General features: G+C 38.5%; 1 protein-coding gene across 3 annotated transcripts in view; it reads left to right on the top strand.

Annotated features, from left to right (window-relative positions):
- Positions 1-17706, top strand: part of Rnaseh2b (ribonuclease H2 subunit B) — a 67248-nt gene that overhangs the window by 31139 nt on the left and 18403 nt on the right. For 2 of the 3 annotated variants that reach the window (XM_077792458.1, XM_026393700.2), the window contains exons 6-9: positions 4497-4561; positions 6061-6166; positions 8561-8642; positions 10298-10340. In XM_077792458.1, coding sequence (XP_077648584.1) covers positions 4497-4561; positions 6061-6166; positions 8561-8642; positions 10298-10340 — 296 coding nt within the window. The remainder of the gene's footprint in view (positions 1-4496; positions 4562-6060; positions 6167-8560; positions 8643-10297; positions 10341-17706) is intronic. The other variant, XM_077792463.1, reaches the window with a different exon arrangement.

Genomic DNA, 17706 nt, shown 5'->3' with positions numbered 1-17706 from the left:
AATATTAAGTTTAGGACACGGATGAACATGCTATGCTATTTTTCATAATTATGGGCCGCCTGTGGTCTTCATGAATATCTGAGATCTCCTTGTTTTTAGAAATTTATAAATTTCAAAATTAAGATGTAGTTTATACACTGGATCTGTGTAGTATTCTGGGACATAGTGATCATCTTATCCAGGGAATATTTTATTTAGAAATAGATTTATAATTTAAAAACTTCTTGGAAAGAAAAATCCAGGCCTAGCTTCATTGATGAATTCTACTCTACTTTAAGAAAGAAATAATATTCAAAGAAATAATACTTGTTGAATACCTTTCAGGTGAGGAAGGAATTTTATGAAATGCAACTTGTGATACCAGAAGTGTTCCAACACCAGAATAAAAATTGTTACAAAAAAGAAAATTGGACCAATATTTTTTGCCTTCACAGACTGAAAAATCCTTAACCAAAATATTAGAAAATCCAATATGTAAGACCCAAGTGAGTCTTATTACAAAAATGCAAAGTTGGTTGGGCATTAGAAAAATCAATTAGATAATTCACAAATTTACATATTACAAAAGAAAAGTGCATGGTCATCTCAATGGATGCAGAAAAGGTGTTTGACAAAATTCAGGCATGAAGTAAATTCCCAGCGAATTAGGAATAGAAGGTGATTCCTTCATGTGGTCAAGGGCATCTATGGCAGACTTCTGACATCATCACTGTGAAAAACTGAACCTGCCTTTCCCCTGGAACTGGAAAAAGGGAAAGGCACAGAGATGGGACAGTGAGTAGTAAAACTGTCCTTGTTCATGGACAATATCATCATGTAGGTAAAAAGTCCATGGGAATCTACCAAAAACAAAAGTTCCTAGAACTTATTAAGCAAGGTTTCAGAATACAAGTTCAACATACAAACATCAGTTTTATTATATGTATAGTCATTAATCACTTCACTGGGAAATGTGCCATTAGCCTATTTCATCTTTGCATGAACATCGTAGAGCGCAAATTACATAAACAGGTGGTGTAGCCTGCTGTACACTTGGGCTACTGGTATACCTTGTTGATTCCAGGCTACAAATCTGTACACCATGTTACTGTAGTGACTGCTGTAAGCAGTAGTAACAGGATGTAAGTATTGGTATATAGAAATATAAATCAAGTACAGTAAAAATATAGTATAAATTTTTAAAAATTGTTAGACCTCTACCGGGCACTAACTCTGCATGGAACTTGCAGGCCTAGAGGGTGCTCCGGGTGAGTCAGTGAATCAGTGAATGGTGACTGAATGTGAAAACCTAGGACGTCCCCGTACATTGTTGAGACTTTACTGATACTGTGCACTTAGGCTACGCTAAATTTATTTTTAAATCATTTTATTTTTTCAATAATATATTAGTCTTAGCTTACTGTAACTACTTTATAAACTTCTTAATTTTTTAACTTTTTACTTATAATATCTTAAAATACAAACCTATCATATAGCCTCAAAAAAAAAAAAAGGATCTTTCTTTGCATCCTTGTTCTGTGAACTTTCTTTAGTTGTTGTTCTTGTTCTTTTCTTCTTCTTTTTTAATTGTGTTAAAAATTAAGATGCAAACACACTAGCGTAGGCTTACTTAGGGTCATGATCATCAGTATCACTTTCTGCCACCTCTACATTTGGGCCCACTGGAACTTCTTCAGGGGCATAACACAGATTGCCAATCTCCTGTGATAGCAGTCCTTTTGGAATCCCTCTAAAGGACTTGCCTGTGGCTATGTACAGTTAACTTTTTTTTCTTTTTTAAAACAATCCAGAATACACTAAAATAACAATAAAACGGATGAATCTCACAGAAATTTTGTTGAGCAAAAGAAGATGAACACAATAAAGTACACACTATATGATTCCATTTCTAAGAAGTTTCAGAATAAAGCAAGAATCAATCTATAAAGATAGCTCAGTGGTTCCTGGTGGTCTGGGGAGGGCTGGGAGAATTGATTACATAAAGGTTCAAGGGAACTTATGGACATGATGAGTACATGACTGCATTTATTTCTCAACATGCGTCCTGTTCTACACTTAAAGTGGGTATGTTCATTATATAAATAAAGTTGATTTTTTAAAAAAATGTACTTACTAATCCAGCATTAGAAGCCAGGCCTCCCGATTTTTGATTCAGTAATTTTTTTTTCCTCCCCCGTGTCAAGATAAGGTTGACTCCTTCATTCTCCACACTTCCCGTCGCCTTGGGATCAGGTGCTGTAGTGTGGCAGGCAAGCGGCCTGGGCAGCCAGGAGGCTAGTTTGGGAAGATGACCAGTTTAGTTTCAGACATGTTGAGCCTTGGCTCAGGGCTTTATGTTTGCTATTTGCTAGCTGAGCTTGTTTAAAGTCTTGTTGAACTAGGATATAAAGCCTCTCCAGGAGAACGGTGCAGTTGACCTTGGAGAAGGGCAAAGGAGAGCTGGAAAAAGATTTAGAGAAATCATCAGAGAAAACCAAAGGAAAGCAGTTTTGTGGCTACCTTTCTGGAGAGGTCTTTCCCACAGAGAATAGGGAGGACAGAAGTTCCTAGGGGAGCATGTAGACCTCATTGTCCTTGGTAAAATGAGCATCAGATCCATAGCTGAAGGTCAGCTTGGATGGGAATGCAGTGCCGCTTCTTAATTGCTAGTGACTTTGGACAATTTACTTTAGGTCACTCAAACCTGGTTTTCTGCGATGAGTACAAATAAAGCTTTTCATTTGAAATCCATTCTGCCCATCAATGCGAAAATGTATGTGAAGAGCCTGAGTAAATGTTAGTTTTCTGACACATAATTGACAAATATCAAACTGTCATCATTTTTGCTTAGCTGATATCAACTATTTCCTATGTGGCAGACATTTGTGCCATAGGATTTGTAGGGACTATTCCATTGCACATTCAAAATAACCCTTGCTTTACACCTTGAGAAAACAGGTTTTGAGAATGAAGTGGCTTCTCGAGGTAACAACATATGCTGGGGTTTGCATGAGCCCTGGAAGTATGTATGGCTTAGTCTGTATTCTTGATTTCTTCTGAGAGACCATTTCCAAGAGGGACAGGAGAGGTCTGCCTAGGTGATTCGGGGAATGTGAGCCAAGAACAAAAACTATGTAAGTGGTAGTTCTTTTAGCATTTTGGAGGTAGGTAAAGAGCAGAGACTGGTGGGATTTCTTAGGACAGACTTGAGCACTGAATTTTGTTACTGAGTCTTGATGCAGGTGGTGAATGGAATTTCTAAAGGCCATTCAACAGTGTACACTTATTGGGTGAGCTGTGTCCTGTTAAATTTCCCCTGATGTCCTGATGGGATATTGTCTCCAGGAAAACTGAATCCAGTCTTGCTTCTGCAGTGGGCTGTTTTTCTAGGCTCTCCTGGCTCCAGGAGAGCAGAAATCATAAGAGGAATGTCATTCTGATGGAATGTCATTTGCAACTGTCCCTCCTTCAGTGACACATACTCAGGAGACAGGTGCGAAGGCTCAGCTCCCACTCCATCTTCATGTTGACCACTACAGGCAGAAATGGGGAGGAAATGCACAGAGACTAGGGCAGGGGTCTTTCAGCCTTTCTTCCATTCAAACCATTTGGATTGCAGAAAACTACCCCTGAATAAGCAGTTTCCATTTCCCGTGATAGGGAGGGGAGGAAGGGGAAGTGTCATGCTGTATAGCTCACAGATGGTGGGTCTGCACTGGCCCTAAGGTTTCCAGTAGCCATAAAAATGACTCCTATATGGTCATAAAGGAGGCTGGAACGGAAGTGCTTCCCTGGCTAACCACACAGGAAGAAGAAATCCCACGGACTAAACGTGTTATGGAGGAAATCCTGGTTTAATGACATAGCGTATGAAGCTAGGTGGATTGTGAGGGGAAGTATAATTTCTAACAGTCAGAACTTTTATATCCATAAAGGGCCAAGTTGAGCCTACCATAAATCTAAATTCTCCTGAAATATCTATGACTATATTAGTAATACATTAAAAGATGGATATATCCATTGCTGCACCAATTCCACCAGGGCAGCACTGAGTAGTTAAGATGTTTTTGTTTCTTTTGCCCCTGAACATGGACCTTCACAGGCATCTGCCTGATTTTAGTGTTTTTATTCACCCCCCCCCCCCGCCCCCGCAGGTTTTTTATTTTAGAAAGGAAAGTCTTTCTTTGAAAACATTGAGGTGAACTTAAAATTAATTCAGAAAAATTGAGATTATTTAGCATGTTAGATTGCTGTGTTTTAAAAATTACGTTTTCTACAGTGTTGTTTGTATAACTTGAGGGTTTTTTAAAAGTTCATATTCATTCTGTGATGACATCACTTCTGAGGTACCTAAACTCTGGGAGTTTTAAAAAAATGTCTCAAGTATGTTCTCCGGTTTATAGGTTGGGCTTTTTAATAATGTATTATGAAAAATTTTATATTACCTTGAGCTTTTTTGTTTGTTTGTTTTGTTTTTTAACTCACTATACTAAGGGTTTTTTCCCCCATTAATCCAGAAATAGGCAACAAGAAATATTACAAGTATAGCAAAGAGAAGACATTGAAGTGGCTGGAAAAAAAGGTATAGTACCTCTCTAGTGTCTTGTGATTAAAAAAAAAAAAACTTTATATAGGCAATAAAATTGAATCCAAAGACCATCCTATATGTGTAGTGAAAATGGGAAAACTGTATAAAGATATCCAAGACTGAAAAGAAACTTGGTATTTTTTTTGACCTGAATCCTCATTTCTTCCTGGTCCTAAATGAAAGAGTTTCTTGCTGTTGATTAGTACAGGTTTGAATCTTCCAAGCCCAACAGTGCCAGGCCTGAGGCTCTTCACTGTGTTAGCTGCACAGGTATCTCCAGGGTGGTGTTGCTCACATAACCAGGCAAGAGATGGCAGGAGAAAGCTGTTCAAACTTAGAGAAAGTTAGTTACTCTAAGTGTCCAAATGCTGAAGAAGGATCATCTTCTAGGCAAACTGTATGTCTTAGTGATTTTGACCAAATATAAGGTCCAGGGCAGTATTTTTAAAATTGATTTAGAACATCACAACCAGTATTTCTCTTGGAATGGAGCAGGACAGAATGAATTAGGACAGGACAGAATGGGTTCATATATATATAGCCCAGAGTACGAGTAAATGTTAAGGATGACTCTATGAAATGTATACTTGTATATGTGTTTTGCTGGATATTTCTTACTGTGGGTTGTAGTTAAAAAAAAAAAAAACAAACAAAACTCTGCCACTGGTCTAAGGAAAGTATCGTTACTTTCACATGGATTAAGAATCTTAGTTTTTGCAAGATCAGTGCGTACCAGTAGTTATAATTCTGTTTCCTGAGGTTCCCTTGGATCTAACATGTGAAAGCCATACTCGTTTGTCACACTATATCACTAAGCACATTGGAGTCTGGAAACATGCAAATGAACACTGTAGAATCAGTCAGGCTCCTATTGTACAAAGTAACAAAAATTTAGTAAGTGCCATCATGTTCCACTTGTCATGTGCTATGTCATAGCATATTGTATATAGGTGAAAATGCTAAGCAAAATCTTAGCATTTCATTTTTGCTTTTAGCAAGTGATAATGATATGACCACAAAGTGAAGTTTATGCTTATTGGGAAATTTTATATTTTTTGTTCTGTTTAGAAATTGCTAATATAGAAACTTTGTACTGGGTTCTGTTCTAAGGGTTCTACATGCATTAACTCATTATCTCACAGCAGTCCAATGGGGTGGATACTCTTTTTGCCTATTGCACAGATAGAAGCACAGAGAGGTTGAGTGATTGGTCACAGAGCAAATCAAAGCAGCCTGTTTCCAGAGTCAGTGCTTCAGTCAACTTATGTTGCTTCTCATATTGCGCAGGCTCAGGAAGTCCACGTACTGAGATCATCCAGAAATGTATCTGCCCTCAGCTTCTCTCCAAGTGTGTAATATTTGGTGGAGATATTGCTAGGTTCTCAAATACTTCTTCATAGATCTTAAGTGGATTGAGGGCCATCTGGAAAGTCATGCATTTCTAAAGTTATGATGAAGATTCCTCCAATTTCTGCCCTGTGTTTGCTTTCTAGGTTAAACAAACTGTGGCAGCATTAAAAACCAGTAATGTCACTGTCAGTGCTCGGGTGCAGTCATCTGCATTTTTCTCTGGTAACCAGGTTTTGAATGACAAGGAAGGTAAGTAAACCACTTCATCAGAAATAATTTTTGTCTGGAGTAAGTTGCTTATGTGCAAATGCATACCTGAGAATTTAAAAATCTTTAATGTCACTGAAGCATCATTCTTGCCAGTATTTTTCATAGATTAGGGCAATTGTACATCCTATTTCAGAATCAAAGGCTGTTTCTAACAGATCAGTTCTCTCACTGAGTGGCACTTGAATCATTCATTCAGCAAATAATTATTTTGCACCAACAGTAATAGCAACCCTGAGAAGCCTGGCTGTCATTTCTTAAGGGTAAGTTATGTGCCAGACCCTTGGCTAGGTTGCCAGGATACAAACATTGTCTCCTGATCACCCAGGAAGTCCCAAGAGAATCAAGGTTCAGTCCACAGTTACCCACCAGCAAATGGCAAAACGGAGCTACTCGTGGAGCTTCTCTCACTCTCAAGCCCATGCTTTTCCCTTTTTCTTGTACCTTTCCTCTGGCTCAGGGTTTCTAATGAGCTGCTTCTTTTTGCATCTTACTGCCATAAAGCATAATTCCTAAGGTAGCTTTAAATGTTTTGATTTTAGATGAAAATTGACTCACTTAGCAATTTTCTTAGGTTATTAAGGTACTACATTCTTTTGCTTTTTCCAGTATAGTGTATGTGTGTATGTGTGCATTGTTTAAAAATAAAAAACAATTATATAGTGCAATTAACATTCTGATAGGGTGAGACAGAAATTATTCTGACCTTCACCTTCAAGATTCTGTGTTCCCTTGTTCTGGCTATACAATTTTCAATACCTGACTTTAGCCATTAAAAAAAATTAATATGAGGAATAGGGACCTTTTTGTGATGGATTATTCAGACGGTCTTTGATGTGCAGAAATCTGTTTTACAACTCATTACTTATTGACATAGCTGGCCACTGCCATTTTGGGGGTGGTGAACAGCATGCTTGCCATACCAAATTCATGAACTGTCAGTGTCTTTAATTGGCCTTAACAGAAGAGGAGGAAGTAGTGAATCACAAGGGGAGATGGATGGAGAGTTGACCAATGAAACCATATATATGTGGTCTATTTATTTTTCTTTTTTTCTTTTTCTTTTTTTTTTTTTTTTTTTTTTTTTTTTTGTAGAAGAAGGGATATTAGAGAGTTTTATAGACAGGTCTTCTTACTTTAAAAATTGACAACTATAGTCTCAGAGAGATGGATGGTTTATTCTAGCTGATAAATAAGGTCTTGTGCTCTGAGTCCAGGGATTTCACCAAGACTCTACATCTAAGTTTCTTGGCATGGCTGTATTGCTGGTTAGTGTTCCAGCCACAAAGTAAGCTTTACATACTTTTAGATCTTTAGCTTGGGGTGTGGTACCAAAAGCAGAGAATGAATGACCTGTAAACTGACTTTCTTAAAATAGTTTTCTGTGTCTCTTCATGACTAACTGGATAAATTACTAGCCCAGAACCCTGAGCACATTTTAAGAAGGGTCCAATAATAACTTTGTGTTCTACATCAGCCATGAAAGTCGTCTACTAAAGGTTTTCAAGATCGGGTAACTACCAGACTGCAGTCATTTACTAAGTAATACTGGGGGTATATTGTTGCCTTATTTTGAAGGCAGAAAAGAAGGAAAGCAAGTAAACATCTCTGCAGCAGACCCGGGCTTTGCTTTTTGACAGTTCATCTCCCCCTGTGGTCATTCCATCTCCTGATTAAGTTTGATTGCCCCACATAATCTGCTCACAGTGCCGAATTAAAGAGCGGCATTTGGAAACAGAATTTATTGGCTGTTTTTAATCAATGGCAGAGCTGCATTTTAGTACTATGACTTCAGATACCCTGAACTAATATTATATTCTGCTGTGTGAGTTGTGTTTCAGGTTTTAAAAGGCATTTTATTTGGAAGTAGATAGTGTTCAAAGTATATGTAGTGTTCTTATGAAGCAAATACCTAATAGAGATAAATCATGTTATTTTATTTACCTTAAATGAATATTATCACTACTATTCAATGATGATATTTGTTATTTGGAGCAGATTTAGAAGAGATTAGCCTTAATAAAAAGAGACATTAATATTTAACATTATCACATCTGATTTTTAAATTTTATTTGTATTCAAAGGCTTCAACTAACAAAGCAACCCTGAGTTTTTGCTTTTCCTGTCCTTAATTTAGTACATGTCTACTATGTTATATTATCACATGTTTGGTATCATGCTATATCATATATCATCATCACATCTCTGCTCTGACACATCGTATTAGTATCGCCATTTACCAACAAGGAATCCGAGGCTAGAGCCTAATGAGTTTCCTAAATCCATATAGATCAAGAATTTGAACTCTGGTCAATTTGACTCTAAAAATCACTGTAATTATACCTAATTGTTTTATTTCACTCTCATTTATTTCAGAGGATTACATTCGTTATGCCCATGGTCTGATATCTGATTATATCCCTAAAGAATTAAGTGATGACTTATCCAAATATCTAAAGTAAGTGTTGGTGTAGTCCTAATGAACAAGGACTTTTGTGCTTCTTGGTTTCCCCAGCAATAGGTTTCTCTGTGGCATATGATATCACTGTGTGATAAGAGATTATTCTTGAGCTTTGTCTTTTACTGTATGGATTGGGGAGGATTTTTTTGAAAATATTTTTTTAGTTGTCAATGGACCTTTATTTTATTTATTGATACATGGTGCTGAGAATTGAACCCAGTGCCTCACACATGCTAGGCAAGCACTCTACCACTGAGCCATAATCCCAGCCCTGGAGAGGATTTTTAATAGACATTGAATGGAACAAATTGATTTGGTAGAAACTGATTGCAGCAATGAGTGAGTTTAGAGATTAGAATTTTTGTTTTTTTGTATTAGAGGACAAATGTGTTTAAAGTTTTATCCCCAGTGAGACTTAACTAACTTGATTTTTGTGATTATTTAAAGAGAAAGAGATAGGAAAGGAAAGAGATGGAAGAACAGTTTTAAGAATGACTTGATTTTCATTCCTTCCTTTTTAAAGATCTCTTTTTTTAATATTTATTTTTTAGTTGTAGTTGGTTGGACACAATACCTTTATTTTATGTGGTACTGAGGATTGAACCCAGGGCCTCTCACATGCTAGGCGAGCACTCTACCACTGAGCCACAACCCCTAAAGATCTTTAATATAATATATAGACCATACTTTTGTTGAAAAGTATGTGCTTATTTTCAAGATTTTAGCCATTATTAAGAGCTTATGTTTATGATGATTTAATAGCTTTTCCCAATCCTTATTAAATCCTTTTGCTTCTTTAATCCATGAAAGGGAATAATATGGTTATTTTTTTTAAAAATCCATAATAGATAATAATAGAGTTGTTGTTTTCAGCAAATTCCACAGATCCTGCTTTAAAAACAGTAGTGGAAATTGGTCCCTATAGTAGTTAAAGCATATTGAAAGCTTCTTTAATCCATGAAAGGGAATAATATGGTTATTTTTTAAAAAAATCCATAATAGATAATAATAGAGTTGTTGTTTTCAGCAAATTCCACAGATCCTGCTTTAAAAACAGTAGTGGAAATTGGTCCCTATAGTAGTTAAAGCATATTGAAAGCTTGTTTTAAATTGATAACCATCCTTCTGTTTAACATTTCCTTGGATTTCTTAGCTGCTTGTTTTGTATTCCATTATTTGTTTATTTTTTTTTCTTTCCCTAAAATTTCAAGTTTGATTTAAAGACTTTGGAAGACAGAACATGCCAGTTAAACTTCTTTTTTAATGGGAGAAAAGTTTGTGTGGCTTTTGTCAACAGTTATAATGCTATTCACTTTTAAATAAATGGTAGCATCATAATTTATGAAGAAAAAACACTCCAGTGCCAAAACTCTAATCTGTGGAGGCCAACAAAAACCCACTGTGTTTCAACAAATGGGTTTAGTGTTTTTCTGTTTTTCTGTTTAAACAGTTTTAATATGAGGGATTAAGTAGCAAAATGAAGATGCATTAATTTAGAGAGATTCCATTCTTTACTTTGAGGGGATTGAACAGGAGGATCTATAGTGGCAAAGCTATATGAAAAGCAGGACTCTCTTAAGTCTTAAGTTGGCCCAGTTTCTATTTGCCTTTCAATGAAAACTCATGGCTGTGATCTTTCTTAACTTCTTTAGGCTTCCAGAACCTTCAGCTCCATTGCCAAACCCTCCATCAAAGGTAAGGAACTGGGACCAATTTTTTTTTTTTTTTTAGTTTAATTTGTTCTAGTATATATTAAAGCATACAAAATCCATCTCTCATGGAGTGGTGCAATATGGAATATATATTATTCTGAGTTCTCCATGAGTATTTTTAATTATTGTAGATTTTACCCAAAGTGAAAACCAAGTTCATTTTAGAAGGCACCTCTATAAAAATATTATAGATATATAATTAAGAAGCCTTCTTGAGTAGGCTAAGCCATTTCATTAATGACCCAGAACCATACAACTAAAACTCATTTTGCCAAATCTAATTATAAATAGCCCAGAGGTACATCGAGCATAAGTTTTGTACCTCAAAGATGAATAAGGATGACCATGTTTCCATTCTGAATCTGAAATGATTAACAAAATTAGTTGTAGTTGCCATCTGTTATTGAGAATCCTCCTTTTCCAAACATCCTCAAACAGCTCTCCCTAGCTCCTCTATAGCTTGTGTTTATTTCCTAGATCCATAGGCTAGAAAAGCCGATCATAACCCATGCCTAAACTGTAGCATCCCTTAGTCTAGGCCAGATCTCAGATGAGTAAGTGTTGCTCTGAGGCAGGGGAATAAACACATGCACTGCTGTGGATGAGCTCATTCACCAGCCAACAGAGGACTTGAAGCTTTGAGCATGTGCAGTAGACACCTCACAGACACAAGACAGCTTTCCTTCCCCCTGCATTCATTGCTTGGCCTTCAAGGTAGTCAGCGTGCTCAGGAATTTTCTCCTATCAAGTCCTATTTGGAGGTGGGGTTAGCAGTTTAAAAAGCTGCTTTTGTTGAGCTTTCTTTGATTTTTAGAAAAGGACTTTGATTTTTAGAAAGTGCATCAGTGTTCATTTGGGGTCACATTCAGCAGTTGTCAAAGAAGGTGCATCTTTTGCTTCCTTTGAAGAAGAGCACTGGGCAGAAGTCAGTTGCTGTAAGATCTAAGGACATCCTAGGTCAGACACATGCTTCTTCCAGTTCCGTAGTTAATCTCTGAGAGTATCTGGGGGATAAAGAGTAAAATAATAGGTGCTCTGAAAGTGTTTGTTTCTTATTTTTCTACCTCAAAAAATAAAGCGTATTTCTTTCTCCCACATGTCTATCTTCCTTAGAAACTTAGATGTAATTCATGAATTGATATAAACTTAGCCTTGAAAGTGCTAGCCTTTGATATCTTTTAGAATAATATATCTCATAAGTTTATTCTCCATTCCGGTTTTCTGTTTCTTAATTTCCAAAATTTAAGTCATTTGTGGTCTTGTCATTTTTGATTTAGATCTAGGGTCAGCAAACTTTTTCTGTAAAGGATATATAATAAATGTTTTAGGCTCCCAGCATAGACAGTCTCTGTTACAGCACAGGGGCTGTGTTGTTGGAGGGCAGAAACAGCTATAGACAATACATAAGTGATTAGTATGGCTAGGTTCCAATAAAATTTTATTTATGAAATCGAGGGCCAGCTGGATTTGGCCTGTGGGCCATAGTTTGCCAAACTCTGATTTGGATTTCAGCATCTTGTCCTTTCTGCACCTCAGCCTTATCTCCTAGATGAGGCATGCACATTACAAACTATACTGGATAATGTATCATAGTTGAAACAAGCATAGACTATATCTTCTACTAGCTTTCCTGTCTGGGCCAAGGGTTTGATTGATTTTTTTTTATAGAAGTATATGTGATCATTTTCAGGAAATACCTCCCAGCAGCCACCAGGCATCCTTGTATCAGTTGTAATGCAAGCATGGAGTCTGCATCTAAATTTTTTTTGCCTCATTTTCCCTTACTGTCACATCTCTGCTTTTGTTGAGCTCAGCCCCCTACCCTCATCCCCTGCAATCTTTTGAATTTATCACTATCAACTGACAAAGTTGGATGTAATCAGTGTTTGGAGATGTTCCCAAGTTCCCTTTTTGCAAATTTTTTGTAATAGTGAGAAGACCAGGCCTAACATAAATCTTCATGTTAGTCTAGTGTTTGTTCCTCTCTTCCCAGAATTGTACCCATTTAGTCACATCCTTGGTACTATCTTTCTGAGCTACTTTACCATTTCTGCTGAAGCATCTTCTCACTCCATAGTGATTTGGTCTTTTAAATAACAAAAATTTATCAATAAATTTTCCCCCCAATGTATTCAACATGTGCTAGAAATAACATGTGCAGAGATGTACCACAATAATTTTTATTTTTTTATAAGAAGAACTTATAACTGGTATATTGTTTGGATGTGAGCTTTTAAAACACACAATTCAAATCATTTTGCTTATTAAATGTTTTATAATCAGATGGAAGTGAGGTAGGTAAATTGAGGGGTACAGAGAGTACTAAGTCTCAACAAAGGAATGCCTCTGAAACCACTGACATGTTATAGAACAAGCAACTCATGAGCAAAACTACCTGCATTCTGTCACCTTAAGCCCTCACCACCACTTACTGATTAGCCAATAAAACAACAGCTAAGACACCATGGCAGGATAGCTCCAATGCAGCTGGAGGAACACACAACTCCTTGTAGCGTGCACATCAGGAACTTTGACCAAGATGTGACCAGACCCTCTTCCCCAACCGCATCTCCCAGTAATAGTAAAACCCAGATGGGAAGAGATATGAGTCTACTTGCATTTCCCACATTCCCTTATACCTACAGTTATGTAATGATAGCTCAGTATGATAGTAATGTTGTCCTTATAAGCAGGGAGACTTTCCTCAGGCTCTCTGCAATCTCCTGCACTCCCATTCCTGTGTGTGTGTGTACTTTCCCTTTTTAATAAATCTTTTGTTTTGTTACCCACCAAATGCATCCTTAAGTTATTTTCTGTGACTTTGTCGTGTAATCTGCAAGATCAAGGTAGAGGTCTCCTTCACTACTGGAGATCTCTTGGACCTCTGTGCAGTAAACATTGTTCTGGTGAGCCAGATAGGAGGTAAAATGACAACAACCGACCCCTAGTGAGTGACCTGACATCCTTTTCTTGAACTCTTAAAAAAGTTCAACTGATTTTTTTTCCATCCTGTTCCATTTTCATGAGCCACAGAACATAATCTCAACTTGCCTGATTGTGGCTCTCCTTTTCAGAACTAGTTCGTAATATGAAGCAGGTGCAAGGACCACGCAGGTGACTCCTAACAGCAATCTTTGGGTTTAGGAAGTACCGTGCCAAGCTGAATGGGAGTTCATTGGCACGCCTCTCTCTCTCTCTCTCTCTCTCTCTCTCTCTCTCTCTCTCTCTCTCTCTCTGTCTCTCTCTCTCTGTCTCTCTCTCTCTCTCTCTCTCTCTCTCTCTCTCTCTCTCTCTCTCATTCTTTTTCTGCCTCTGAAATGTCTTCAGATTCCTTCCCTCTTTAGGGAAACATGAGTGTCAGATCATAAAGATGTCAAAGATAAGAGGCACTGGGTCAGATGGAACTTAACAAGCTCACGTGGGGAGACACTCATAAGGGCCGATCACTCAGTGTCTTCAGCACCCTCACGTTTCATAAAACAAGTAAGTCACACCTGAGGCACAGCAGAGGAAATTGGCCTTGGCATGACAGCCTCAGAAGCAACCTCCAAAATCAACACAGTAATCCAAACCCTGCAGAACCTTACATAGTGCAGAGGATGGCAGGCAATCTCCCTTCCAGCCTTGCTCTTTGTATTTCTTCTTTTTTTCCCCCTTTGCTGTGGAAATCTTGGTTCCTGCATTGTTTCCAGGCACTGGTAAATTTCCTCTTTGGTGCTCTGCTGCCCTTTTCCAGTGCCTCCATCACTGCTGCTTGCTGTGTTCATCTAGTACTAATTATCCTCTGTGTGATCTGGGATTTGAGCGACCCTCCTTTAAGGCCTTCTTTGATTCTTTTTCATAGTCTTTCCAACTGCCAAACTCCTTTGTACCAGCAGTCCAGATGTTTTGTTCCCCCTTTGGTATAAGCGCAGATCCCAGAATCACTTGTTTTGGGATCATAATGTAAATGCTATTCATATGCTCTGGGCTTATGGGAGAGATGTGGATTATGAGATTTGAAATTGCTCACAAGGATCCTATGGTCATTTTAAGCCTTATGCTTGATAGGGCTCATTGGGGGCAATAAAAGGAGAGTGGACCATTTTTCATCATTAAAGACATCCTCAGACCTCTGTAGACCTTTTTTTTTTTTTTTTTTTTGGTACAGGATTAATCCCAGTGGTGCTCAGCTACTGAGCCACATTCACAGCCCATTTTATATATTTTTTAATTTGAGACAGGGTGTCCCTAAGTTGCTTTGAACTGGTGATCCTTTTGCCTCAGCCTCCTAAACCACTGGGATTACAGGCATGCAGACCCATACCTGGCCTCTGGAGTCCTTTCTGTCTCTTCTCATATAGGGCCTCAGGCAGGCTTGAAGAATCCGGGGGCTCCAGGGATAACTAGAAGCACAGGTGTCAGTTGGAGGCAAGAATGCCTAACTTTTCTGTTGTAAGACACCAGTTAAAATGACATAAGGTCATATCTGTGGACAGGACTTTGTTTATTTCAATTTCTCTTTTCTTTTTCCAGAACAGAGAGGCACATTCATCACTAAACAAGATAATGTCACCTCTCCAAATGGATAATACCACATCTGTGCCCGCCAATTCTCCTTTGGGCTGCATCTTAAATAATTGGGATGCTTTTAAGGCTGACAGTCTAAATAAAAGCAGACTAACTTTTCTTTGCAACATGGCATGGCCTCAATACAAATTGGAAAGTAGGGAGATTTGGCCAGAAAATGGGACCTTAAAATTGAACACTATCTTGCAGCCGGATCTCTTTTGCAAACAAGAGGAAAAATGGACAGAAGTACCTTATGTCCAGGCCTTTATGGTCTTATACCGGGACCCAAAACTTAAGGGTCTCTGTAAAATACACAATGACCATTTTCCTTTAACTAAAGTCCAGGAAGAAAGTGCTCCCCTAGAGGATGCACTTTTGAGTGGTGGCCCTAGTATGCCACGTGGGCCCTCCCCATTGAAAGCCTGCCACTCTCCCCAGACTGTAATCCCATGGGTTTCTCAGCCCAATCTGCCCCATCTGGTCTACCTGTCAGCCCACCTTCTCATCAACTCTCAAACCCCCCTCTCTCCAAGGGAAGCAGCCCTACAGGGGAGTGCTGAGAACCTTATCCCTTCATGGGGGCCCCCAGCTCTCCAGTCTTCATCCACTTGAGGAAGTCTCAAATGGAGAAGGGGAAATCATGGGAGTATATGATCATTTTGTTCTGTCAAACTTGGCTCAATGCAAATAGAAGTTAGGAAATTTTTCAGAGGATCCAAACCAATTTATAGATGAATTTCAGGCCCTGACTCTGACCTTTAATCTCAGTTGGTCTGACCTACATGTAGTGTTGTCCACCTGCTGCACTCTTGAAGGAAAGGATAGTATTTTGTATGAAGCTTGGACACATGCAGGTGGCCTGACTTTAACCAACCACTAGGGGATATAGCCATACCCCGTGAGGACCCTAACTGGAATCATCAACCAGAACACATCAGCCTTGCTAGGTGTAACCACATGATAACTTGTCTTATCGAAGGATGAAAAAGTATAAGGAAAAGGAAAAATGTGGTAATTTTGGAAGGTAAAACAGGAAAAAGATGAAAATCCTTTATTGTTTTTAAATCAGCTAACTGAGGCCTTCCAGAAATATTCTTCTGTTGATCCTGACTCTGTGGATGGGCAAGTCGTATTAGGGATACTTTTTACCTACCAGTCAACCCCATACATCAAAAAAGAGATTCAAAAGAAGGCCTTGAACCAGTTCTTGTCCTTGAAGGAGCTGAAAGATTTGGCCCATCTGGCGTTCCACAGAGAAAGAAAGGAAGAGTTTAGGAGGTCCCAGAGGAGATGGCAGCAGGCTAGAGAACAAGCCCAACTAATTTCATTTGGTATGAGAAGCACCTTGCAATCTCAAGGTGACCCTAGAGGCAGATGTAGCCCAAAGGGGAAAAACTGGAGACCTGACAGTTGTTTCAGGTATGGAGAATCTGGACACTGGAGGAAAAATTGTCCTAAATGGTGACCACCTCAACCTGGTTTTGTCCTCTATGTCATGGGGGAAAAACAATGGAGTGAGACTGCCCTTGCCTCCAAAGGGAAGCGGGGATGGACATCCTCTCCTATGATGACTGCCCTTGAGGACTGAATGTATCCAAGGTTTCATATTGTCCCCATTGGCCAGCTGGACTTCACTCAGGAAGAGTCTCAGGTGACTCTTGACATGGCAGGTAAAAAATATGGGAAATGGGGACTTCATATTTTGCCTTGAACCTCTTACACTACTTTATAATCAAACCTTTTTTGTGATTGGTCTTGACAGAATCTCTAAAGTTAAAAATTTGTATCTCTGACTTGCAGATTTGGAGAACTAATTATGACTCAAGCCTTCCTGGTTTTCCCAAAAAGTCCCACTCCCCTGTTAGGTTAGAAATTCTTAGGCTCCCTGTATGTAACTCTTCATTTAGCACCTAAACATTCACCTCCCCCTTCATTGGGGCATTGATAACATTGATAATATCTAGAAAGAGATTGGAGTTCTGCCTGTGGATGCTTTGATTAAAATAATTCCTCAAGTTTGGGACATTCAGATATCAGGAAAGGCAATAAATGCCCAGACAATCTTAATTTTTCTAAAAGACCCCAAAACATAGCTCCATAAACAATAGTCCTCTAGCAGCCTGAGGCCTGCCAAGGGTTCCAACCCCTTATCTCTATTTTAAGCATGGTATCCCAGAGCATGTCATACTCCGATTCTCTCAGTGCTAAACCTAACGGGGAATGTCGACTGGTCCAAGATTTGCAAGGAATTAATAAGGCTTTAATCCCCCTTCATCCCATAATCCTAAACCTGTACACTATTTTGACTTAAATACTGAATTGATCTGCATAGTACACTGTCCTTAATCTCAAGAATGCTGTCTTTGCATCCCATTACACCCTGAGTCACAATAACAGTTTACTTTTGAATGGACTGACCCTGGCACAATAGAAATTGGTCAATGTACTTAGAAGGTGCTGCTTCAAGGAATTAGAGACAGCTTGCACCTGTTTAGAAATGCCCTAGCAAAGGGGAATTAAGTTCTCAAACTTCAGAAAATGGAGCTCTGTTCAAATATGTGAATGGTCTTACCTGCAGCCCCACAAAACAAGATGCTGACAAAAATACTATCAGAGTTCTTAATTTCTTGGGGTTTCCTGGGTTCTGAGTATCTCCATGAAAGGTCCAGATATCCCAACAGAAGGTAAAATATAATACTACAAGAAAGTGATTAGTATGCTACCATTTGGATATAGAGGCTGAGAATAAGATGGCTAGCATCAAGTGGAACTCAGTGATTGTGTGGAACTAATCTATG

This window comes from Urocitellus parryii, chromosome 2 (assembly GCF_045843805.1).
Source record: "Urocitellus parryii isolate mUroPar1 chromosome 2, mUroPar1.hap1, whole genome shotgun sequence".
NCBI lineage: Eukaryota > Metazoa > Chordata > Mammalia > Rodentia > Sciuridae > Urocitellus > Urocitellus parryii.
Note: the sequence above shows the minus strand (reverse complement) of the source record. Positions and strands in the feature narration are given on the sequence as shown.